The sequence below is a fragment of the Salvelinus fontinalis genome, chromosome 33, assembly GCF_029448725.1.
Source record: "Salvelinus fontinalis isolate EN_2023a chromosome 33, ASM2944872v1, whole genome shotgun sequence".
Lineage (NCBI taxonomy): Eukaryota > Metazoa > Chordata > Actinopteri > Salmoniformes > Salmonidae > Salvelinus > Salvelinus fontinalis.
In genome coordinates, this window is record NC_074697.1 from 11,642,049 (window position 1) to 11,669,483 (window position 27,435).

At 47.3% G+C, this 27,435-nt stretch overlaps 1 protein-coding gene across 1 annotated transcript; it reads left to right on the top strand.

The window, feature by feature from the left end:
* The first annotated feature begins 577 nt into the window (after positions 1–577).
* Positions 578–27,147, top strand: LOC129832523 (metabotropic glutamate receptor 5-like). The gene is made up of 6 exons (XM_055896642.1): positions 578–801; positions 3,931–4,454; positions 5,191–5,634; positions 6,000–6,114; positions 26,322–26,396; positions 26,655–27,147. The coding sequence occupies exons 2-6, from the start codon at positions 4,302–4,304 to the stop codon at positions 26,873–26,875; spliced, it is 1,008 nt and encodes a 335-aa protein (XP_055752617.1). The 5' UTR covers positions 578–801; positions 3,931–4,301; the 3' UTR covers positions 26,876–27,147.
* Positions 27,148–27,435: the final 288 nt, after the last annotated feature.

The following is a 27,435-nucleotide window of genomic DNA, read 5'->3' on the forward strand; positions in this document are numbered from 1 at the left end:
ACCTCTCGACGGGCTCACCTCTCGACGGGCTCACCTCTCGACGGGCTCACCTCTCGACGGGCTCACCTCTCGATGGGCTCACCTCTCGACGGGCTCACCTCTCAACAGTTCAGCAACAATAAAATAAATTAATGAGTAAAGAAAGGCATAAAAAAGATATACTAATAATAATGAGATAAAAATAGAATAGTAGTTTAGCAAGCACAAATGTTTTAAGTAAACAAAGAATTAACACAGAAATACACACTAAATAGCAAAGTCTAGGGAGCCTGCAAAAGGTGCACCCTACCCAGCGCTGCCGTGTGTGTGTGTGTGCGTGTGCGTGTGCGTGTGTGTGTCTTCTAATCCCTCTTGCATTTGGCTGGCGATTTAATTCTGGCCTTGTTTATGGCCAAGCCCCTAAACACTCCCCCTGAATATGTATATGCACATCTATTCATCCATTAACACAAACACACTTAGCCTTTACATACTGTATTCAAAAGAGAGAGCACACATAGTGTAGAGTGATAGACAGAGAGAGAGATAGATAGAGAGGGATATATATAGAGAGAGATAGAGAGGAGACAGTGTCAGATCGGTGGTTGGCCTGTGACGCGCAGAGCGTGGCCGCGATGAAGCCCCCATATTGGAGCCGCGCAGTGCAAGCGCGACAGACAGCAAGCGAGCGAAAGAGCGCAGGAACAGACTCGGTGTTCCATCGTTGCCATAGTGAAAAAGTGGATTCATCACGACCATGATGCTCTGATCAGTACGTGGAGTGTGGGGTTTCTCCAAAACATGCACGGTGGTCTAGTTGAGGTAGGCCTATTCAATTTGCTTTTCCCATATAACTTTTGGGTTAGTCTTACATTCAGGAATAACAGGTTATCAACAGAACAGTCAATCTGTAAAAAGAAACAAATGCAAAGTTATTCATTTTTCATTTACTTTTAAGCTTTTGCTTTGATACGGTTGAGTTTTATTATTTTGTTCTAAACGAATGATGAACATGGTAGATGTGTGTATTCACGTTGAGAGGCGGGCAGGCCAGCAGAGGGCAGACGGCTGTTTACTCGAGCTTTACCGTGCATTAACGGCCATTGTGTCAGAGCCCGGTTGGTCTGATTCGATTCCCGCGCTATTTGTGTCATTCTGGAATTAGTGTTTATAACACAAAACGGTCCTTTCGTGGACGATATTCATGTTTCTATTAATTGTAAATAATATATGATATCGGGAACGTTTTAGCACCAAAGTATATTTTGACTGCCTGCAATACAACCTTCAAAGCTTTGTGTGAGGGGCGATACTACTATTAGAGAGCTTATAAGGTAGGTAATAGCCCGCCTCTGTGTGTTGCGTCCGGGTTCAGACTGCTGTTTGTGCTACTGAGCCTAATGCCTGTGTGTGTGAGAGAGAGAGAGAGCGAGAGAGATTAGTGACAGTGTCATGGATCGATAAACGCACCTAGTCGCTCATTCCATCAATGCCTCAGGATGGCCATCGGGTGGAATCCGTTTGAAATGACACACACACACACACACACACACACACACACACACACACACACACACACACACACACACACACACACACACACACACACACACACACACACACACACACACACACACACACAGGATCTGGTGATCAGTGTGTGTTTGGTGATTCAGACTAGTGTCACAGGTTCGATGCGGGAATTCATTCACAAACATCTTCGCTGGAAGGGAGGGCGCGCGCTGAGCGGGGTTTCGAAGGACGTGAGGCAGTCACCTTGCGGTCTGAAAGCGGCACGCGCCGCAGGAAATAACCCAAACAAAAAACACAAGCTCGCCAACTGCAGTTCTCCCTGAGTGGAGTTGTGTCCGATAGACAGACTGACATGATAGTCACTCCTCAGCACAGTGTGAGGATATAGAGAGCTGTCAGGTAACCTGCCCTGTCGCGAGACATACTGGTTGAGAGGAGGGGGTTAGACTAGGGGTTTGGCGCGCGATGCGTGAGCAGACATCGCACCCGCAGAGTTTGTGCGTGACATGAAGACGAGAAGAGCTCGAGCTGTGGCCTTGGTCTCGAGCAGCCGGTGCGTGTTCTGCCTTTATCCGGTGGAAATGAACGAGGTCGCAGATTGACACGGTAAGGCTCTATGTGTGTACATTTGGATGTAACGTAACGGCGCGTTCAGCCTGTGGATGCAACAGTGAGACGCAGCGGATAGCCTCCGCTCTATTTACACCCCCCCCCCCCCACACACACACATCGTTCCGTGTGGCAGCCAGCCTTCTGTCTTTTTGACCGGTGAGGGTTTTGATGTTAACATTGTCAAGGGAAAGATAAAAGTTACAGAACTCTCTTCTCTGCGATGGTTGTCTGGGCAAATGGTGATGCCCTTTACGAATGTTGTTATGGATCAATTTCAGCACCGCGGACAGCTCTGGAGGACAAGCGCATGCAGCTACCAGATCCGTCCCGTTTACACAAGCTATGAGGCAGACAGAAAGACAGACAGACCATTGCCGTGTCTCCTTATTTGACATTGTTTAGCCGTGGATCCAGGAGCAGACTGGGACCAGAAATCGTCCCTGACATTTCTAACACACCGGCCCATTTTTCCCTTAATGCCATCATTATTAGCCAGATAATGATCATTTTGCTGAGAAAAGAACAAGTTAGTTAGGCCCACTGTGCTAAAAATGGACCAGCCCATCTGGCATTTGCCCCTTTGCATCCATAGGCTACAAAGGCACATATATCCTATTCAATGGGCACAGGCACATCATGTGAAAATCCTGCTATCATCTCCCGTTGTTTACTCAACCAATCAATGACGACATCTATGGGCAACTCGAATCTCCCAGACTGTTGATTGTCCGGCGTATTAACGCGGTTTATTTAACGGGATAACCGTGGTGTGTTGAATGTGGCAGGCTAGCCTAATGACAATTTATACCGGCGAGAAGCGAAGTGACCTCTGTAGCCAACGGGCTGAACAATGTGCATGCCTATTTAAGCAGATTTATGTTTCTGTGATAGAGAAGAGGATAAATGAATTCGGTTCCGTAATAAAGTGAAATGTGACCTACACTTGAGCACATACAGAGCGACAGGTATGTAATACCGCCCGCAGCCTTGGTGAGAAAGAGAGAGAGCGCGAGAGAGAGAAAGACGGTGGGGGTGGAGGAGTCTGTATCGTGATAAATCGGTCTAGCGAGCTGCAGGATGAATGGCTCTTAGGAAGAATGGATCCCGAGCGAACAGCTCTCCCGTTAACGGCGCTGTAATGACGCTGTCATATTAATTACTTCCATTGACCCCCTCGTTTCTCGCCTACCGCTCGAGGGGACACCGGCCGGGCTCGTACTGTTGAGTCCCCAACTCTGCTAATATTCCGACGACCTTGATCAAGTTTATTTGCATAAAGTTGAACCCATCCCATTCAAACTAATTTGCTTAGTGCTTCCAGCTGCTGACATCTATTGAAATATGTTCTACCTGTGGTTACGATATGTTGTTATGCATAATTGAGGTTAAATATATTGGTTTGAAATACACAAGCGCTTTAGTTCTAGTTTCCAAGGCCTATATGACATGAGGGAGAGTGAGAGTGTTGTTCATGTGTCTCTGATCCTTTGAGAAGCTACACAAGACCTCAAGCATGCAAATGTAGTATTATATTCTGATGAGGCAGTGGTGTGAAGCTGTGGTAGGATTCATGTGAGGGTATAAACTGCTTGGATAGGTTCCCACTGGGTTTGGTTCCAGTGCTCTGAGACTTGGTATGGTGTTGAATGTTATTGTTCTCCCTCCCCTCTGGCAGCCTTCCCTGCTCCCTGATGTGTCACAGGTAGATAACAGATTGATGTGAAAACAGCAAAGTAAGCCACTATAAAGGATTGATGTCCCCTGCTGCGTTCAGACCCTAACCCCCCACTACCTCTCTGTTTACAGGTAATGACCAGCCCCTTTACCGGTCTGTTACCCGTTACCATGGAGACCACCGCTTCACCATAGAGGAGGATATTCCTCAACCAATCAGAGTGGAGTCCAGTTTCGACCAGAAGGAGTCTAAAGTATTTCCCAACATACACTGCTTCTCTCTGGCAATCCTAATTGGTAACGTGGCAATGGCCTTTCCCTGACTTCCACAGCAGGAGGAGGAAGAGGAAGTCCACATTTTTGCTATTTTCTTTTGGCTTGCCATCACTCCTCACAATGGAGAGGAACTTAACTCTTATGAAGGGTAGTAGTGCTTGACCAAACTGGACACCGTCAAGACACATCATCAAGACATTATCTTTGTTAACAAATTAACCAATAAGATGATCTGGGTCATCCTGGCCCTGCCCATGTGGGCGTGGCGTGGGACTGTTGGCGATGCCCAGTCTAACGAGCGGCGAGTCGTGGCACACATCCCCGGTGACATCATCATAGGAGCCCTGTTCTCTGTCCATCACCAGCCGACAGCGGACAAGGTACAACCCTCTGAGACCAAAGCAGCCTTTATGTCCACATGAATGACTGATGGTGTGGGGAAGTTGTACAGTGTGGTCTGAAATGATTGACACCCTTGATAAAGATGAGACAAAATGACTGTATAAAATAAATAATAAAAAAAACTGAGCTATATTGTATGCCATTTTTTTATTTTTTTATCCAAGTGCCAATGCTGTTTAGTAAACACTATAAGCACAGATTCAGTGTGGAGGAATGGTCTATGATCCTCCCAATGTGTTCTCCAACTCAGAAAACAGTATCCTCACAAGGTGAATTATTGAAAGGTATTGAAAACAGGCGTGTCAATAATTTGTTCCCTTTAAACTCCTACTAAATCTCTTTCTCTGAGCAATTGTATTAGTATAAAATTATATAATTTCCCTTTTTTGTTGTTGTTGCATACAATATAGCTCAGTATTTGAATGATTCATTTTATATGGTCAATATTGCTCATTTTTATCAAGGGTGTCAATAATTTCCGACCCCACTGTATCCATCCCCAGCTGCATAAGTGTAATAGTCTCATTTGTGTAAGAGTCTCATAAGTGTAAGAGTCTCATAAGTGTAAGAGTCTCATAAGTGTAAGAGTCTCATAAGTGTAAGAGTCTCATAAGTGTAAGAGTGTCTCAGTGCGTGTCGTGAGCAAAGTGGTATCCAGTGTGTGTGTGTGTGTGTGTGTGTGTGTGTGTGTGTGTGTGTGTATTCCTCACCCAGGTACACGAACGTAAATGCGGCTCGGTGCGCGAGCAGTACGGTATCCAGCGTGTTGAGGCCATGCTGCACACTCTAGACCGTATTAACGCTGACCCCCGTATCCTCCCCAACATCAGCCTGGGCTGTGAGATAAGAGACTCCTGCTGGCACTCTGCTGTGGCCCTGGAGCAGAGCATTGAGTTCATACGAGACTCCCTGGTGTCCTCCGACGAGGCCGAGGTGGGGGGAGGCAGTGTGTGGGGGGGGGGCGGGGGAGGAGCCGACGGGAGGGGAGGGCCGAGGTGTGCGGACCCTGCTGCAACCCCCATGCGGGGGAAGAAGCCCATCGTCGGGCTGATAGGACCAGGTTCCAGCTCTGTGGCCATTCAGGTCCAGAACCTCCTACAGCTCTTCAACATACCCCAGATTGCCTACTCTGCTACCAGCATGGACCTCAGTGACAAAGTAGGCACACAATTCTATTCTATTTTACTCTATTCTATTTTACTTTACTCTACTCCATTCTATTCTAGGTTATTAGTACTTTATTAGTAGTCTACTGTGTTTCTCTCCAACAGAGTTTGTATGAGTACTTTATGAGTACTGTTTCACTCCAACAGAGTTTGTATAAGTACTTAATGAGTACTGTTTATCTCCAACAGAGTTTGTATAAGTACTTAATGAGTACTGTTTCTCTCCAACAGAGTTTGTATAAGTACTTAATGAGTACTGTTTCACTCCAACAGAGTTTGTATAAGTACTTAATGAGTACTGTTTCTCTCCAACAGAGTTTGTATAAGTACTTAATGAGTACTGTTTATCTCCAACAGAGTTTGTATAAGTACTTTATGAGGGTGGTGCCATCAGATGCTCAGCAGGCCAGAGCCATGGTGGACATTGTCAAGAGATACAACTGGAGCTACGTCTCTGCCATACACACAGAGGGTAAGAACAGAACTCTGTCTGTCTGTCTGTCTGTCTGTCTGTCTGTCTGTCTGTCTGTCTTTTTGTCTCGCTGCTCTGTGGTCATTCACACAAACAAGAACATTTGAGAGAATGTGTTTTTGGTATTGAGAATGTGTGTTTCCCTCTTCCCACTCACATCCATGCCTCTTTTCTCCACTATATTGCTTCCTCCTCTGGCCCTCTCTCTTTCTCTCTCTCTGGGCGCTGATGACTGGCTGTAATTAATCTGTGGTTTAGCCACAAAGGGAAGTAGGTCTTTAGCTGAACTGTTAATCAGAGTTACACCTTACACACACACACACACACACACACACACACACACACACACACACACACACACACACACACACACACACACACACACACACACACACACACACACACACACACACACACACACACACACACACACACACACACTCTGTGTTGTGAATATGAGGCTATGGGAGTGTCACTGTAAGGAAGGGAGGAACTGAAACAGTAGTGTTAGACTGCTCTGGTCTCTACTGGTCTGGTCTCTACTGGTCTGGTCTCTACTGATCTGGTCTCTACTTGTCTGGTTTCTACTAGTCTGGTCTCTACTGGTCTGGTCTCTACTGGTCTGGTCTGGTCTGGTCGGGTCTTGTCATGTCTGGTCTGATCTGGTCTTGTCTGGTCTGGTCTGGTTTGGTCTTATCTAGTCTGGTCTAGTCTGGTCTAGTCTAGTCTAGTCTGGTCTTGTCTGGTCTGGCCTTGTCTGGTCTGGTCTTGTCTCGCCTTGTCTGGTCTGGTCTTGTCTAGCCTTGTCTGGTCTGGTCTTGTCTCGCCTTGTCTGGTCTGGTCTTGTCTAGCCTTGTCTGGTCTGGTCTTGTCTCGCCTTGTCTGGTCTGGTCTTGTCTCGCCTTGTCTGGTCGTGTCTTGACTTGTCTTGTCTCGCCGTATCTTGTCTTATCTGGTCTGGTCCTGTCTGGTCTGGTTTGGTCTTGTCTGGTCTTGTCTCGTCTGGTCATGTCTCATTTCTTAAGGACAACTACTCTGTCTCATCTAGAGAGAGAGAAGGAGAGAGAGAGAAGGACGAAGGGGAAAGTGATACAATGAGGCGAGAGAGAGATAAAGGAGAAAGGGGGATCAGCTTTGGAGTGCATTTCCATTAATAATAAAAAATAACAGAGCATTCTCATCCGCCAATTATTGCAGGACATCACCAGGAACCAGATGCAGACAGCTCAGGAAGTATGCTTAGATAAAAAGTATACATTTTTATATAGAATTAAGCATAATGATTATAGCTCTAGATTGGATGGAAAAAACAATTTCAGGTGTTTGAAAAAAACAAAATTCTCACGTATTTTGTGCCCCCTCAGATTTTTGGCGTGCTGATTTTTGACACACCTGTCTGTCAGCAAGGTTTATAGATGTTTGATGATGTGTTGACGTGTGTGTGTTGTTGTTGTTGTTGTTGTTGTGAAGGCCTTTTGTCTTTCTTGGCTCCCCTCAGTGAATGGTGTGGTAAACTCTGAGCTGTGGAGGAGGAGAAGGAGTCAGAAGGATGAATAAACCACCGGAATGAGAGACGTTTGATCACATCTTATGCTCTCTGTCTGTCCTACAGCGACAGGGTGTGTGTGTATACCAGTGACAGTGATGAGCATGGAAACTGAGTAAGGGGCCCTGTCATTAACTACACCTATTACAGATGGTATTTCCTTCCATAGGTCTCCTGGGAGTGACATCGCGTCACTGTGGCAACTGGAGATACAGCGCTGACCCTGTGTATGGCTGTGTGTCTCTGTGTGTGAGTGGCTGTGTGTCTCTGTGTGTGTGTGGCTGTGTGTGTGTGTGTGTGTGTGTGGCTGTGTGCTTGTCTTCCTCTTAAATGGGGAGGAGGGGTTGGATAGGTAGGGGGAGTTGGAGGATGGGGAGGAGGGATAGGTAGGGGGAGTGATGGAGGATCAGGAGGAGAGATAGGTAGGGGGAGAGATGGAGGATGGGGAGGAGGGATAGGTAGGGGAGAGATGGAGGATGGGGAGGAGGGATAGGTAGGGGGAGAGATGGAGGATGAGGAGGAGGGATAGGTAGGGGGAGAGATGGAGGATCAGGAGGAGGGATAGGTAGGGGGAGAGATGGAGAATCAGGAAGAGGGATAGGTAGGGGGAGAGATGGAGGATGAGGAGGAGGGATAGGTAGGGGGAGAGATGGAGGATCAGGAGGAGGGATAGGTAGGGGGAGAGATGGAGGATGGGGAGGAGGGATAGGTAGGGGGAGAGATGGAGGATGGGGAGGAGGGATAGGTAGGGGGAGAGATGGAGGATGGGGAGGAGGGATAGGTAGGGGAGAGATGGAAGATCGGGAGGAGGGATAGATAGGGGGAGTGATGGAGGATGGGGAGGAGGGATAGGTAGGGGGAGAGATGAAGGATGAGGAGGAGGGATAGGTAGGGGGAGAGATGGAGGATGGGGAGGAGGGATAGGTAGGGGGAGAGATGGAAGATCGGGAGGAGGGATAGGTAGGGGAGAGATGGAGGATGAGGAGGAGGGATAGGTAGGGGGAGAGATGGAAGATGGGGAGGAGGGATATGTAGGGGAGAGATGAAGGATGAGGAGGAGGGATAGGTAGGGGGAGAGATGGAGGATGAGGAGGAGGGATAGGTAGGGGGAGAGATGGAGGATGGGGAGGAGGGATAGGCAGGGGGAGAGATGGAAGATGGGGAGGAGGGATAGGTAGGGGAGAGATGGAAGATTGGGAGGAGGGATAGGTAGGGGGAGAGATGGAGGATGGGGAGGAGGGATAGGTAGGGGGAGAGATGGAGAATCAGGAAGAGGGATAGGTAAGGGAGAGATGAAGGATGAGGAGGAGGGATAGGTAGGGGGAGAGATGGAGGATGGGGAGGAGGGATAGGTAGGGGGAGAGATGGAGAATCAGGAAGAGGGATAGGTAGGGGAGAGATGGAAGATCGGGAGGAGGGATAGGTAGGGGGAGAGATGGAGGATGGGGAGGAGGGATAGGTAGGGGAGAGATGGAGGATGGGGAGGAGGGATAGGTAGGGGGAGAGATGGAGGATGGGGAGGAGGGATAGGTAGGGGAGAGATGGAGGATGGGGAGGAGGGATAGGTAGGGGGAGAGATGGAGGATGAGGAGGAGGGATAGGTAGGGGGAGAGATGGAGGATGGGGAGGAGGGATAGGTAGGGGAGAGATGGAAGATCGGGAGGAGGAATAGGTAGGGGGAGAGATGGAGGATGGGGAGGAGGGATAGGTAGGGGAGAGATGGAGGATGGGGAGGAGGGATAGGTAGGGGGAGAGATGGAGGATGGGGAGGAGGGATAGGTAGGGGAGAGATGGAGGATGGGGAGGAGGGATAGGTAGGGGGAGAGTTGGAGGATGGGGAGGAGGGATAGGTAGGGGGAGAGATGGAGAATGGGGAGGAGGGATAGGTAGGGGAGAGATGGAGGATGGGGAGGAGGGATAGGTAGGGGAGAGATGGAGGATGGGGAGGAGGGATAGGTAGGGGGAGAGATGGAGGATGGGGAGGAGGGATAGGTAGAGGGAGAGATGGAGGATGAGGAGGAGGGATAGGTAGGGGAAGAGATGGAGGATGGGGAGGAGGGATAGGTAGGGGGAGAGATGGAGGATGGGGAGGAGGGATAGGTAGGGGAGAGATGGAGGATGGGGAGGAGGGATAGGTAGAGGGAGAGATGGAGGATGGGGAGGAGGGATAGGTAGGGGAGAGATGGAGGATGAGGAGGAGGGATAGGTAGGGGAGAGATGGAGGATGGGGAGGAGGGATAGGTAGGGGGAGAGATGGAAGATCGGGAGGAGGGATAGGTAGGGGAGAGATGGAGGATGGGGAGGAGGGATAGGTAGGGGGAGAGATGGAGGATGAGTAGGAGGGATAGGTAGGGGAAGAGATGGAGGATGGGGAGGAGGGATAGGTAGGGGGAGAGATGGAGAATCAGGAAGAGGGATAGGTAGGGGGAGAGATGGAAGATGGGGAGGAGGGATAGGTAGGGGGAGAGATGGAGGATGAGGAGGAGGGATAGGTAGGGGAAGAGATGGAGGATGGGGAGGGATAGGTAGTGGGAGAGATGGAGGATGGGGAGGAGGGATAGGTAGTGGGAGAGATGGAGGATGGGGAGGAGGGATAGGTAGGGGGAGAGATGGAGGATGAGGAGGAGGGGTAGGTAGGGGAAGAGATGGAGGATGGGGAGGAGGGATAGGTAGTGGGAGAGATGGAGGATGGGGAGGAGGGATAGGTAGGGGGAGAGATGGAGGATGAGGAGGAGGGATAGGTAGGGGGAGAGATGGAGGATGGGGAGGAGGGATAGGTAGGGGGAGAGATGGAGGATGAGGAGGAGGGATAGGTAGGGGGAGAGATGGAGGATGAGGAGGAGGGATAGGTAGGGGGAGAGATGGAGGATGGGGAGGAGGGATAGGTAGGGGGAGAGATGGAGGATGAGGAGGAGGGATAGGTAGGGGGAGAGATGGAGGATGGGGAGGAGGGATAGGTAGGGGGAGAGATGGAAGATCGGGAGGAGGGATAGGTAGGGGAGAGATGGAGGATGAGGAGGAGGGATAGGTAGGGGGAGAGATGGAGGATGGGGAGGAGGGATAGGTAGGGGGAGAGATGGAAGATCGGGAGGAGGGATAGGTAGGGGAGAGATGGAAGATTGGGAGGAGGGATAGATAGGGGGAGTGATGGAGGATGGGGAGGAGGGATAGGTAGGGGGAGAGATGAAGGATGAGGAGGAGGGATAGGTAGGGGGAGAGATGGAGGATCAGGAGGAGGGATAGGTAGGGGGAGAGATGGAGGATGGGGAGGAGGGATAGGTAGGGGGAGAGATGGAGGATGGGGAGGAGGGATAGGTAGGGGAGAGATGGAAGATCGGGAGGAGGGATAGATAGGGGGAGTGATGGAGGATGGGGAGGAGGGATAGGTAGGGGGAGAGATGAAGGATGAGGAGGAGGGATAGGTAGGGGGAGAGATGGAGGATGGGGAGGAGGGATAGGTAGGGGGAGAGATGGAAGATCGGGAGGAGGGATAGGTAGGGGAGAGATGGAGGATGAGGAGGAGGGATAGGTAGGGGGAGAGATGGAAGATGGGGAGGAGGGATAGGTAGGGGAGAGATGAAGGATGAGGAGGAGGGATAGGTAGGGGGAGAGATGGAGGATGAGGAGGAGGGATAGGTAGGGGGAGAGATGGAGGATGGGGAGGAGGGATAGGCAGGGGGAGAGATGGAAGATGGGGAGGAGGGATAGGTAGGGGAGAGATGGAAGATTGGGAGGAGGGATAGGTAGGGGGAGAGATGGAGGATGGGGAGGAGGGATAGGTAGGGGGAGAGATGGAGAATCAGGAAGAGGGATAGGTAGGGGAGAGATGAAGGATGAGGAGGAGGGATAGGTAGGGGGAGAGATGGAGGATGGGGAGGAGGGATAGGTAGGGGGAGAGATGGAGAATCAGGAAGAGGGATAGGTAGGGGAGAGATGGAAGATCGGGAGGAGGGATAGGTAGGGGGAGAGATGGAGGATGGGGAGGAGGGATAGGTAGGGGGAGAGATGGAGGATGGGGAGGAGGGATAGGTAGGGGGAGAGATGGAGAATCAGGAAGAGGGATAGGTAGGGGAGAGATGAAGGATGAGGAGGAGGGATAGGTAGGGGGAGAGATGGAGGATGGGGAGGAGGGATAGGTAGGGGGAGAGATGGAGAATCAGGAAGAGGGATAGGTAGGGGAGAGATGGAAGATCGGGAGGAGGGATAGGTAGGGGGAGAGATGGAGGATGGGGAGGAGGGATAGGTAGGGGAGAGATGGAGGATGGGGAGGAGGGATAGGTAGGGGGAGAGATGGAGGATGGGGAGGAGGGACAGGTAGGGGAGAGATGGAGGATGGGGAGGAGGGATAGGTAGGGGGAGAGATGGAGGATGAGGAGGAGGGATAGGTAGGGGGAGAGATGGAGGATGGGGAGGAGGGATAGGTAGGGGAGAGATGGAAGATCGGGAGGAGGAATAGGTAGGGGGAGAGATGGAGGATGGGGAGGAGGGATAGGTAGGGGAGAGATGGAGGATGGGGAGGAGGGATAGGTAGGGGGAGAGATGGAGGATGGGGAGGAGGGATAGGTAGGGGAGAGATGGAGGATGGGGAGGAGGGATAGGTAGGGGAGAGATGGAGGATGGGGAGGAGGGATAGGTAGGGGGAGAGATGGAGGATGGGGAGGAGGGATAGGTAGGGGAGAGATGGAGGATGGGGAGGAGGGATAGGTAGGGGGAGAGATGGAGGATGAGGAGGAGGGATAGGTAGGGGGAGAGATGGAGGATGAGGAGGAGGGATAGGTAGGGGGAGAGATGGAGGATGGGGAGGAGGGATAGGTAGGGGGAGAGATGGAAGATCGGGAGGAGGGATAGGTAGGGGAGAGATGGAGGATGGGGAGGAGGGATAGGTAGGGGGAGAGATGGAGGATGAGTAGGAGGGATAGGTAGGGGAAGAGATGGAGGATGGGGAGGAGGGATAGGTAGGGGGAGAGATGGAGAATCAGGAAGAGGGATAGGTAGGGGGAGAGATGGAAGATGGGGAGGAGGGATAGGTAGGGGGAGAGATGGAGGATGAGGAGGAGGGATAGGTAGGGGAAGAGATGGAGGATGGGGAGGGATAGGTAGTGGGAGAGATGGAGGATGGGGAGGAGGGATAGGTAGTGGGAGAGATGGAGGATGGGGAGGAGGGATAGGTAGGGGGAGAGATGGAGGATGAGGAGGAGGGGTAGGTAGGGGAAGAGATGGAGGATGGGGAGGAGGGATAGGTAGTGGGAGAGATGGAGGATGGGGAGGAGGGATAGGTAGGGGGAGAGATGGAGGATGAGGAGGAGGGATAGGTAGGGGGAGAGATGGAGGATGGGGAGGAGGGATAGGTAGGGGGAGAGATGGAGGATGAGGAGGAGGGATAGGTAGGGGGAGAGATGGAGGATGAGGAGGAGGGATAGGTAGGGGGAGAGATGGAGGATGGGGAGGAGGGATAGGTAGGGGGAGAGATGGAGGATGAGGAGGAGGGATAGGTAGGGGGAGAGATGGAGGATGGGGAGGAGGGATAGGTAGGGGGATAGATGGAAGATCGGGAGGAGGGATAGGTAGGGGAGAGATGGAGGATGAGGAGGAGGGATAGGTAGGGGGAGAGATGGAGGATGGGGAGGAGGGATAGGTAGGGGGAGAGATGGAAGATCGGGAGGAGGGATAGGTAGGGGAGAGATGGAGGATGGGGAGGAGGGATAGGTACGGGGAGAGATGGAGGATGGGGAGGAGGGATAGGTAGTGGGAGAGATGGAGGATGGGGAGGAGGGATAGGTTGGGGGAGAGATGGAGGATGAGGAGGAGGGATAGGTAGGGGGAGAGATGGAGGATGGGGAGGAGGGATAGGTAGGGGAGAGATGGAGGATGAGGAGGAGGGATAGGTAGGGGAGAGATGGAGGATGAGGAGGAGGGATAGGTAGGGGGAGAGATGGAGGATGAGGAGGAGGGATAGGTAGGGGGAGAGATGGAGGATGGGGAGGAGGGATAGGTAGGGGGAGAGATGGAGGATGAGGAGGAGGGATAGGCAGGGGGAGAGATGGAGGATGGGGAGGAGGGATAGGTAGGGGGATAGATGGAAGATCGGGAGGAGGGATAGGTAGGGGAGAGATGGAGGATGGGGAGGAGGGATAGGTAGGGGAGAGATGGAGGATGAGGAGGAGGGATAGGTAGGGGGAGAGATGGAGGATGAGGAGGAGGGATAGGTAGGGGGAGAGATGGAGGATGGGGAGGAGGGATAGGTAGGGGGAGAGATGGAGGATGAGGAGGAGGGATAGGTAGGGGGAGAGATGGAGGATGGGGAGGAGGGATAGGTAGGGGGAGAGATGGAAGATCGGGAGGAGGGATAGGTAGGGGAGAGATGGAGGATGGGGAGGAGGGATAGGTACGGGGAGAGATGGAGGATGGGGAGGAGGGATAGGTAGGGGGAGAGATGGAGGATGGGGAGGAGGGATAGGTAGGGGAGAGATGGAGGATGAGGAGGGGAGCCGCCAAGGGCAACAGATGAAAGAGGCATTAGGTAGTCTGAAGTCTGTACTCTGAAGTCTGAAGTCTGTAGTCTGATCTCTGAAGTCTGATCTCTGAAGTCTGTAATCTGAAGTCTGTACTCTGAAGCCTGTAGTCTGAAGCCTGTAGTCTGTAGTCTGTAGTCTGTAGTCTGAATCCTGTAGTCTGTAGCCTGTAGCCTGTAGTCTGTAGTCTGAAGCCTGTAGTCTGAAGCCTGTAGTCTGTAGCCTGTAGCCTGTAGCCTGTAGCCTGTAGCCTGTAGTCTGAAGCCTGTAGCCTGTAGCCTGTAGCCTGTAGCCTGTAGCCTGAAGCCTGTAGTCTGTAGTCTGTAGCCTGTAGTCTGTAGTCTGAAGCCTGTAGTCTGAAGCCTGTAGTCTGTAGCCTGTAGTCTGAAGCCTGTAGTCTGTAGTCTGTAGCCTGCACAGGGAGGAAAAGATGGAGAGGATAAAATAGGAGAAAAAGGACGTGTGAAATAGAGAATGAGAGAATGAGGGGTTATTTGCTTCCTAGACCCAGTGTGTCTTCTCAGACAGCCCAGTTAAAGTGCTCCTCAACTGGGCATAGCTGAGGAGACTAACCCGGTGGGGATTTACCTTGCACCACACCTGAGTTCAACTCCACGTCAACTCCAAGCTATTCAGAGCATAGTTTTTTTCTAAGTGGATTGTTCACATCATTGCTTCAATTCAAATGCTATTGAGAGAGACTGAGCTTTGTGCATCATACATACTGACACATTCTGACAAACCCTAACTTCTAAATACATCCTGTTTAACCAACCACGTCTCTCTGAGCCTTCTCTCTATCCCACTGTCCCCTTCCCACTCTCTATTCCCCCCTCTCTCAACCCCTCTCCCTCTCTATATCCCTCTCTCTGAGCCTTCTCTCTATCCCACTGTCCCCTTCCCACTCTCTATTCCCCCCTCTCTCAACCCCTCTCCCTCTCTATATCCCTCTCTCTGAGCCTTCTCTCTATCCCACTGTCCCCTTCCCACTCTCTATTCCCCCCCTCTCCCTCTCTATATCCCTCTCTCTCTACCCCTTTCCTTCTCTATATCCCACTGCCCCCCCTCTCTACCCCCCCCCCTCTCCCCCTCCCCCCCAGTACTGAGTGACAGAGCTGTCTGTCTGGTCTCCTGAGAGGGAACATTAAATGGACGGTGCTTATTTGAGCAGAGATGATACCTCTCAGGAGATTAAAACTGTTGGATTGGAGTGTGTGGGAGAGAGAGAGAGAGTATGTGTGTGTGTCTGTGTGTGTGAGGGGTAGTGTCTATGTGTGTGGATGTGCTTGTGTGTGTGTGAGGGGTAGTGTCTATGTGTGTGGATGTGCTTGTGTGTGTGTGTGTGATTAATGGGATATGTCAGGGTTGTTGCCATGGTTAACAGGGTCAAAATAATCTGGTTGGAGTTAAAATGTATTTAGGAAATACAACATATGTGTGTGTATGGGTGTGTGTGTGTGTTAGTGTGTGTAATACATTAAGGTTGTAGGAGAGACATATCCTCGCCAGACTCTAACGTGTGTGTGTTAGTGTGTGTTGGAGAGTATTGACCTGTCTTGCCACCTCTCACTATTTGAGGTGTAAATGTTGTTGTTATGTTGAACTGTCTCTCTGAAACATGATAGGCTGTCACTCTGCCATTCTACCCTAGGCATTTCTATGTCCTTCTGCCATTCTATGCCAGGCAATTCTATGTTTGACATGTTATTACAAATCTTAAGCAGCACAGGATTAATGTGAAAGAGGAGGAGGGAGATAGAGGTAATGAACGATAGAGAGAGAGAGAGATGGAGAGAGAGCGAGATGTAGAGAGACCATTTCACTTAGAATGAATTGATGTCCATTACAGTGACAGATAATGGTTGTTATTACTGAGGCCTAACCCATCTGTCTGTCCCTGGCTTCCACTTAGGGGAATATTACATCAACTTCCCACCAAACATGCACACAACACGTTTGCCGTGTTCTGGGAACATGGCAAACGTGTTCTCAGAACATGGCAAACATGGCAATATATTGTTCTCGACACGTTTCATGGAAACATTGCAGGAACATTAATGTGTCCCGTTTTTTGTGGGTTAGGAGAATATTCCACCAATGTCATACTAAACATACACAGAACATGATCACCATGTTATCAGAATATAATATATTCATGTTCTTGACACGTTTCATGGGAACGTTGCCAGAACATTTCTGTTTATCAGTTGTCAGGATGTAGCCTCATGGTACAATTATTTTTTAAATATATATTAAAAAAAGTTTAATTACACATCACGCCTTGTTACTTCTGAAAAAGCCAATCAAGGCCCTTATTGATAAACCACTGATCCATTCATAGCTGTTTGCCTGTTGGCAAGGTTAAGGATACTCACAAAAACACCCAATTGCTTACACCTGTCAAGTCATTTTAACAGGTTAACAAGGCCTACCAACATAAGACAACTATACTGAAAACCCTTCAATTGCTGAAATAAGTCAATCAATGACAGTCAGAATGACTAATGCATGGCATAGACATGGTGGCGTTGAAGGAAGATCGGAGTCCCGGGAGGTTGTGAGATCACATCCCACGTGAGGACTGTTGAATAATAATTACTGTATAAATCAACATGCAAAATGTAATCATTTGTCAAATATTTAAATTGAAAAACACTGTATATTAAAAGCAACTTTGTGTTTGAGTATCCTTGACAACAGACAAAGAGTTCTGAATGGTTCAGTGTTTCAGGGCCTTGGTTGGCTTGACAAATGACAAAGAGTTCTGAATGGTTCAGTGTTTCAGGGCCTTGGTTGGCTTGACAACAGACAAAGAGTTCCGAATGGTTCAGTGTTTCAGGGCCTTGGTTGGCTTGACAACAGACAAAGAGTTCTGAATGGTTCAGTGTTTCAGGGCCTTGGTTTACTTGACAACAGTAACAAGGCGTGATGTGTAATGAAACCAAAACATTTCTTTAATGGAATATTCTCCTGACCCTCAGAAAACTGGACACATGAATGTTCTTGCAAAGTTCCCATGAAACGTGCCTAGAAAATGAATATCTTATATTCTGAGATCATTGCAACCTTGTCCTGTGTATGTTTGGTGGGACGTTGATGGAATATTCTCCTGACCCACTGAAAACTGGACACGTGAATGTTCTTGCAACGGCCTAGGAAACATGTCTTGAACATTTAATATGGTATATTCTGAGAACATGGTAACCACGTTCTGGGTATGTTCCGTTTGACATTATTAAGGGAATGTTAACCTAACTCTAACTCCAACGCCAATAGGTTCTCAGAAGGTTTTTGTTAACATAGATAGAATGTTCGGTAACACTTTACTTGACGCCCAGTGTCATAATATGTTATGACACGGTCATAACCATGAAATAATAAGTCATAACAGCTGACGTAACTTGTCATAACCTGTTAATAATATGGTCAGAACACTGTCATGACCCATAGATTTACACCTGTTGCGACATATATTGTGTTACTTTATGGCTGGTTATGACACCTACATAAGAGTGTCAAAACCCATAAAACCTACCACACAAGGCAAAACATTCCATTACACCATAGCCTACTTGTCAACAGTATTTTTATGTCAAGTTTTTAATAGACTATATTAAATGCACACATTGACGTCAGACATGCAACTACCCCAATGATCTGTTGCTGATGACTGGGATGAATGCAGGAGCAGATTCCAGGAGCAGGACAAGACACCCTCTTTGTGAATGATGACTGACATAAGGGCCTATCTGGCTTATATGATTATGATGGTCATAATGTTTCATAACAGTGTCATAAAGTGTATTTTCTTAGTCCAAGTAAAGTTACACGGGATGGACGTAATTCTTCTTGACAGTGGTATAAAGTCGGGGTGCATCTTAACATCTGTGAAGAAATGATTTGGGCTACAATTTCTGAGGCTGGTAATTCTAATGAACTTATCCTCTGCAGCAGAGGTGACTATGGGTCTTCCATTCCTGTGGCGGTCCTCATGAGAGACAGTTTCATCATAGCGCTTGATGGTTTTTGCGACTTCACTTGAAGAAACTTTCAGTTCTTGAAATTTTCTGGATTGTCTGACCTTAATTTAATTTCTCTTTGCTTATTTGAGCTGTTCTTGCCATAATATGGATTTGGTCTTTTACCAAATAGGGCTATCTTCTTATCTTATCTTATCTTTTTATACCACCACTACCTTGTCACAATAAAACGGATTGGCTCAAACACATTAAAAAGGAATGAAATTCCACAAATTAACTTCTAACAAGGCACACCTGTTAATTGACATGCATTCCAGGTGACTACTTCATGGAGCTGGTTGAGAGAATGCCAAGATTGTGCAAAGCTGTCATCAAGGCAAAGGGTGGATACTTTGAAGAATCTCAAATCTCAAATATATTTTGATTTGCTAAACACTTTTTTGGTTACTACATGATTCCATATGTGTTATTTCATAGTTTTGAGTCCTCACTATTATTCTACAATGTAGAATATAGTAAAAATAAAGAAAAAGCCTTGAATGAGTAGGTGTGTTCAAACTTTTGACTGGTACTGTATATTTGTTCTAGGGCTTTGTGTTTTTATTGAGATAGGACAGTGAAGAGGAGAAAGGAAAGGCAGGAGAAATTGTCAGAAGGACACGGGTCAGATTGAAACCCAAAGTGGCTGTGGTACTAACCACTGGACCATACAGGCCATGCGTCTCGACAGTCTAAAGTGGTCTCCTGGTGCCCTTTCCTGTGTTAAATAACTGAACTGGTGGACGGTATTTCCTATTTGACATCTATGTTATACCTCGCTGTTAGCAGTTGATGTTATTCTTCAATAACACAGACGCCAAAGAAAATCAGGGGAGGAAAATAGGTTTATTCAAAGAGAACAAATCATGCGGGGAGGTAGATGGTAGATGTTCATGCTCCCCTGTCCTCAGTGATTCTCTCCATAGAACAAAGGGACAGGATGTCGTTTTATAACCCAGCACTAGCCTGTGGTTGATCAATTAGAATTCCTTGCAATAACACTGGACCAATGGCCAAATAACAAGTATCCTATTTCAGGTTCAATGTAAAAACAAGTTGGACCAATGAGAACTTGCCATGTAGCTATGAGTCCCGAACTGAAATTCCTCCCATGTGTCTGACCTATTGACCCAATACTTCCCTATTACAGAACAAAACACAATTTCCTTTGATCATTAGTCATCTATTGACCTCTCGTCCTCTGCGTTGTGTATTTATCTTCAAAATATTCTTACATCACCCCCATGACTTCAAGTGAATACTACGGATGACGGAGAAACCAGAGAGGAAATAACACTGACCGAGAAGATGAGGAGATCTGAGTGGAGGAGAATGAGCGGAGAAGAGGCGAGGGGTGGTTAGGTGTTTCTGGTGTGAGCCAGAGTCCTGGTGAGAATTGGTTTGTCCTGAGCAGATAATTGCCATTGTGATGGGAACGGCTGTGACACAGCTGAGCCCGAATGGAGAGCACATTATGTGTTGTTGGCTGCTGTTCCGCTCTGCTCACTTCTGTGTCTCTAAAGCTATTATATTGTGTATAGAGATATGTTTTTCTCTGCTCTCTATTTTCCTCTATCCTGCCAGGAAGCAGGCTCTTCTTAGCTCTCTCACTGTGTCTTTGTGCATAGATGTGTGTGTTTCACAAATGATTCCCAGTTTGACTGGTTACGTGCTATCAGGCTGGAATGTGTGTGTTTACCCACATAAAAAAATACTATAGTATACTGTAAATAGTGTAGTATTACTATATTTATATTCTATAGTATTCACTGTAGTGTTTTTGTGGACTTTACTGTAGTATGACTGTAGTATGACTGTAGTATTCACTGTACATTTTAGCATTTAACATATGTCATTTAGCAGACAGTCTTATCCAGAGCGACTTGCATACATTTTCATACTTAATATTGATACTTAGCATTGAAAATATATGCCCTCAATAAATTACTGTAGTTTTATTAGTGTTTTTTAAAAATGTATTATCTTTGACATGGAAGTGGAGAAATACTAAAAGAGCACATTTTCCATGACCTGTAAGTAGGTAGAACTGGAGTCTGAACAGATATTTCAAAGCTTCTGCTCTTGTATACTACCACATACTATAGTAAGTACAACACAATCGAGGGATACTACAGTGTGTAGTATAGTATTCTACAGTATACTACCACATACTGACTGATGTCTTGAGATGTTGCTTCAATATATCCACATAATTTATATCCTCATGATGCCATCTATTTTGTGAAGTGCACCAGTCCCTAATGCAGCAAAGCACCCCCACAACATGATGCTGCCACCCCCGAGCTTCAAGGTTGGGATGGTGTTATTCGGCTGGCAAACATCCCCCTTCTCCTCCAAACAGTTCTATTTGTGTTTCATCAGACCAGAGGACATTTCTCCAAAAATTACGATCTTTGTCCCCATATGCAGTTGCAAACCGTAGTCTGGCTTTTTTATGGCGGTTTTGGAGCAGTGGCTTCTTCCTTGTTGAGCGGCCTTTCAGGTTATGTCGATATAGGACTCGTTTTACTGTGGATATAGATACTTTCGTACCTGTTTCCTCCAGCATCTTCACAAGGTCCTTTGCTGTTGTTCTGGGATTGATTTGCACTTTTCGCACCAAAGTACGTTCATCTCTAGGAGACAGAACGAGTCTCCTTCCTGAGCGGGATGGTGGCTGCGTGGTTCCATGGTGTTTATACTTGCGTACTATTGTTTGTACAGATGATCGTGGTACCTTCAGGCATTTGGAAATTGCTCCCAAGGATGAACCAGACTTGTGGAGGTCTACAATTTTTTTATGAGGTCTTGGCTGATTTCTTTTGATTTTCCCATGATGTCAAGCAAAGAGGCACTGAGTTTGAAGGTAGGCCTTGAAATACATCCACAGGTACACCTCCAATTGACTCAAATGATGTCAATTAGCCTATCAGAAGCTTCTAAAGCCATGACATAATTTTCTAGAATTTTCCAAGCTGTTTAAAGGCACAGTCAACTTAGTGTATGTACATTTCTGACTCACTGGAGTTGTGATACAGTGAATTATAAGTGAAATAATCTGTCTGTAAACAATTGTTGGAAAATGTACTTGTGTCATGCACAAAGTAGATGTCCTAAACGACTTGCCAAAACTATTGTTTGTTAACAACAAATTTGTGGAGTGGTTGAAAAACAAGTTTTAATGACTCCAACCTAAGTGTATGTAAACTTCCGACTTCAACGGTATCACTATAGCATTATATAGATTTCTATAGTAAGTACTATAGTATTCTATAGTAAACTGTAGCATTTTTTCATGTGGTGATTTGAGTGTAATTATGTGTGTGTATCCTGTAACTGGTGTTGAGTTGATTTCAGGGGGAGGGTCTGAAGAATCTTGTCTCCTCTGATCTCACCGTCAACATCTGTTCTCTGTCACAGGAACTTACAGCGTCAGACACATCACATAGCCTGGCCCTGGACACAATGTATGTCTGTGAATTTGCGCTTATTAAGTGTCTGTTGGCTTGGACATGGGCATACGTGTGTTTGAGTGTGTATGTATGTGTGGTATGGTGTGAGCGTGTGTGAGTGTATGTGAGTGTGTGTGTGTGTTAGTGTGTGTGTTAGTGTGTGTGTGTGTGTGTGTGTGTGTGTGTGTGTGTGTGTGTGTGTGTGTGAGGGTGTGAGGGTGTGTGTGTGTGTGTGTGTGTAAGGGGTTGGGCTGTCTGTGCCATCTGTCGCCTGCTCCTCTCACTGAGACACTAATTACAGGACTTTACACGTTGCCCTGCTACCCAAGACCACACACACACACACACACACGCACACGCACACGCACACGCACACGCGCACGCACACGCACACACACACACACACACACACACACCAGAGGATGCTGGTGGGAGGAGCTATAAGAGGACGGGCTCATTGTAATAACTGGAATGGAATCAGTGGAACGGAGTCAAACATGTTGTTTTCATGTTGTTTTCATGTGTTTTCATGTTGTTTTCATGTGTTTTCATGTTGTTTTCATGTGTTTTTATGTTGTTTTCATGTGTTTCATGTTGTTTTCATGTTGTTTCATGTGTTTTCATGTTGTTTTCATGTGTTTTTATGTTGTTTTCATGTTGTTTTCATGTGTTTTCATGTGTTTTCATGTTGTTTTCATGTTGTTTCATGTGTTTTCATGTTGTTTTCATGTGTTTTCATGTTGTTTTCATGTGTTTTTATGTTGTTTTCATGTTGTTTTCATGTGTTTTCATGTTGTTTTCATGTTGTTTCATGTGTTTTCATGTTTTTTTCATGTGTTTTTATGTTGTTTTCATGTTGTTTTCATGTGTTTTTATGTTGTTTTCATGTGTTTTTATGTTGTTTTCATGTTGTTTTCATGTGTTTTCATGTTGTTTTCCAGTTTTAATATCATGTGCAGAAGGACAGTGAAATGCCTTTCTGGCCAGCTCTAACCCCAACAATGCACTAATCAATATCAACCTAATACTCAAACACACTATAAGAAATAAGAAAAACACGAGAAAGTAAGAAGCTATACTGTATATATACAGGGTCAGTTCCAGTACCATATTAACAATGTGATAGAGGTAGACATCTATAGTGGTAAGTTGACTAGGCATCAGGAAATATGATAAACAGAGTAGCAGCAGCATAGATGAGGATTGTATGTGCGTGTGTGTCTCGATAGCATTTGTGTGTGAGCAAATTAAGTCAATAAAAGATTGTACTGTGCAACCGCCTTCATGGACCTGGCTAAGGCTTTTGACTCTGTCAATCACCCTATTCTTATTGGCAGACTCAACAGCCTTTGTTTCTCAAATGACTGCCTCGCCTGCTTCACCAACTACTTCTCAGACAGAGTTCAGTGTGTCAAATCGGAGGGCATGTTGTCCGGACCTCTGGCATTCTCTATGGGGGTACCACAGGGTTTAATTCTCGGGCTGACTCTTTTCTCTGTATAAATCAATGATTTTGCTCTTGCTGCTGGTGAGTCCTTGATGCACCTCTACGCAGACGACACCATTCTGTATACATCTGTCCCTTCTTTCGACACTGTGTTAACAAACTTCCAAACCTCCAAACTTCAATGCCATACAACACTCCTTCCGTGGCCTCTAACTGCTGTTAAACTCTAGTAAAACTAAATGCATGCTTTTCAACCGTTTGCTGCCCGCACCTGCCCGCCCGCCTAGCATCACTACTCTTGACGGTTCTGACTTAGAATATGTGGGCAACTGCGAATACCTAGGTATCTGGCTAGACTGTAAACAAAATTAAATCTAGAATCAGCTTTCTGTTCCGCAACAAAGCCTCCTTCACCCACCCTGCCAAACATACCCTAGTAAAAATAACTATCCTACCGATCCTTGACTTCGGTGATGTCATTTACAAAATAGCCTCCAACACTCTACTCACCAAACTGGATGCAGTCTATCACAGTGCCACCCGTTTTGTCACCAAAGCCCCATATACCACCCACCACTGCGACCTGTATGCTCTAATCAGCTGGCCCTTGCTACATATTTGTTGCCAGACCCACTGGCTCCAGGTCATCTATAAGTCTTTGCTAGGTAAAGCTCCGCCTTATCTCAGCTCACTGGTCACGGTAACAACACCCACCCGTAGCACGTGCTCCAGCAGGTATATCTCACTGGTCATCCCCAAAGCCAACACTGTCACGACTTCCACCGAGGTCGTCCCTTTCCTTGTTCGGGCGGCGTTCGGCGGTCGACGTCACCGACCCTCTAGCCATCGCTGATCCATTTTCCATTTGTGTTGTCTTGTTTTCCCACACACCTGGTTTAATTTCCCTCAATACGTGTTGTGTATTTAGCCCTCTGTTTCCCCCGTGTCTTTGTGAATGTTTATTGTTAGGTCGGTACGTTTCTGGCTGGTTTATTCCCGGGTGCTGTTTTACCCGTATTTAGTGACAACCGTTATTTTGTTCGCACATTGGGTTTGTTTGGGAATTTAGCCAGGACACTGGGGTTAACACCCCTACTCTTACGATAAGTGCCATGGGATCTTTAGTGACCACAGAAAGTCAGGACACCCGTTTAACGTCCCACCCGAAAGACGGCACCCTACACAGGGCAGTGTCCCCAATCACTGCCCTAGGACATTGGGATATTATTTGACCAGAGGAAAGAGTGCCTCCTACTGGCCCTCCAACACCACCTCCAGCAGCATCTGGTCTCCCATCCAGGGACTGACCAGGACCACCGTTACTTTGTGCTATTGCCTTTATTAAAAGTGCGTTGTTGACTTATCTTTGCTCTCCTGCACCTGACTTCATGCACCAGCTACATCCACCGCCTGACAAACACCTACTTTGGCCGCCTTTCCTTCCAGTTCTCTGCTGCCGATGACTGGAATGAATTGCAAAAATCACTGAAGCTGGAGACTTATATTTCCCTCACTAACTTTAAACGCTGCAGCTGTACATAGCCCATCTGTAAATAGCCCATCCAATCTACCTACTAGGGTATAGAAATGTAAAGTGGAGCGAATAATGAAGGGCCTTGATCCAAGATGAAGCCAAAATACTACATTCAAAAACAGAGGAGCTTTCTTTGTAATTGGAGCCCAACTGCACGCTTTTAGTGATTTCTTGCCCTATATTGTTTTTATTTACTTTTCTGCTCTTTTGCACACCAGTATTTCGACTTGCACATCATCATCTGCACATCTATCACTACAGTGTTAATCTGCTAAATGGTAATTATTCGCTCCTATGGCCTATTTATTGCCTACCATATAGATTTTCTTTTTTTTTCTACTGTGTCATTAACTTGTTTATTGTGTTATTGGCTTGTTTATTGTTTATTCCATGTTTTTCCATGTGTAACTCTGTGTTGTTGTCTGTGTCACACTGCTTTGCTTTATCTTGACCAGGTCGCAGTTGTAAATGAGAACTTGTTCTCAACTAGCCTACCTGGTGAAATAAAGGTGAAATAAGAAAGTGTGTGTGTGAAGTCCTGTGACTGTGCATAGTGTAAAAATAAAATACACGGGTCAACTCAGTCAGTGTAGCCATTTTGTTAGCTATTTAACGGTCATGGCTTGGGGATAGAAGTTGTTCAGGAGCCTGTGGATGTCAGACTTGATGCATCGGTACTGAAGCAGAGAGAACAGTCTATTTCCTGGGTGGCTGGAATCTTTAATGATTTTCCTGGGCCTTCCTTTCCCGTCGCCTGATATTGAGGTTCTGGACGTCAGGGAGCTCAGCCCTAGTGATGTACTGAGCTGTTTAATGTGTTTGGTACCATTCTATCGATCCCATTCCAGCCATTACAATGAGCCTGTCCTCCAAGAGCTCCTCCCACCAGCCTCCTCTGACATAACACACACACAGGATTTGACACATGGCTACATGGGTTCTGCTCTTGCTAACTACATCAACACAGACCTGATACTATTACATGGTAAGTTCTCTGCGTATCATTTGGTGTTAGGAGCCCACTGGGACTTGTGAGGGGATCAGAGCTGGGAGATTAATGATCTTGTGAAAAAACTGATAAGAAAAAATAGATGAAGATGAAGGAGGGAATAAAATAGAAGGAGAGATGAAGGAGACGGTGAGATGGAAAGACGGAGAACAAGAGAGAGAAAAAAGAGAAGGGAATCCTATCAAACACTGTCACCATGCTCTCCCTTTCATTTGCATCAATTCCAGGTCATCCACTTCCTCTTCTTATTTTATATTTATTTTATTTAACCTTTATTTAACGAGGCAAGTCAGTTAAGAACCTTATTTCTCTCTCTCTCTCTCTCTCTCTCTCTCTCTCTCTCTCTCTCTCTCTCTCTCTCTCTCTCTGTCTCCCTCTTTCTCCTCTCTCTCTCTCTCTCGCTCTCTCTCTCTCTCTCTCTCTCTCTCTCTCTCTCTCTCTCAACCTCTATCTCCCTCTATCTCTCTCTCTTTCTCTCTCTGTGTGTCTTCATTTAGAACTGAGACTTCCTCTCGTTGAGCATTCTACACATTAAACACGTAATCTGTTCATCTCTTTCTCTCTTTCCCCTGCCCCTCTCTTCCTGTCACTCACCGCCCCTCTCTTCATGTCACTCACCGCCCCTCTCTTCCTGTCACTCACCACCCCTCTCTTCCTGTCACTCACCGCCCTCTCTCCTGTCTCCTAGGTAACTACGGGGAGAGTGGGATGGAGGCGTTCAAGGATATGGCTGCCAAGGAGGGCATCTGCATCGCCCACTCTGGTAAGCTCCTACTGGTGATGTCATTAACCAGGAAGTACATCTAGTCCTAGTGCCACATGGAACCTCCTCGGGCAGATTACACCCTATTTAGTGCACTAGTTTAATCTCCAGCCATGTGCAAAAATAGTGCACTATGTGGTGAATAAGATATTAGGTAAGTTTCCCTTGGGGAAATTACATGAAGTGAAACAGGGACAATTAAATGACTTCTAAAGCTCCTTGATCACTTACCTCATCTCCTGATGTGTCCTATGATAGGTAAGATCTGGAGCAACGCAGGGGAGAAGAGTTTTGATAGGCTGCTGGAGCGTCTTAGAGCCCACCTGCCCAAGGCCAGGGTGGTAGCCTGCTTCTGTGAGGGCATGACGGTCAGGAACATCCTCATGGCCATGAGACGACAGGGACTGGTGGGGGAGTTCCTATTGGTCGGCAGGTCAGTGGACACTGGAACTGCAGAGATACACACAAACACATACTGATACGCAGACACACACTGTACATATTGAGTGTTTGTGTGTGGTGTGAGGGTATGGATTAGATAGGAGGGTAGGATAATACATATGTATCTCTCTATATCTCTCTCCTCTCTCTCTCTATCTCTCTCTCTGTCCTCTCTCTCCTCTCTCTCTCTATCTCTCTCTCTGTCCTCTCTCTCCTCTCTCTCTCTATCTCTCTGTCCTCTCTCTCTCTCTCTCTCTCTCTCTCTCTCTCTCTCTCTCTCTCTGACCTCTCTCTCTCTCTCTCTCCTCTCTCTCTCTCTCTCTCCTCTCTCTCCTCTCTCTCTCTCTCTCTCTCTCTCTCCTCTCTCTCTCCTCTCTCTCTCTATCTCTCTATATCTCTCTCTATCTCTCTATATCTCTCTCCTCTCTCTCTCTCTATCTCTCTCCTCTCTCTCTCTCCTCTCTCTCTCTATCTCTCTATATCTCTCTCCTCTCTCTCTCCTCTCTCTCTCTCTCTCCTCTCTCTCTCCTCTCTCTCTCTATCTCTCTATATCTCTCTCCTCTCTATATCTCTCTCCCTCTCTGTATGTCTCTTCTAT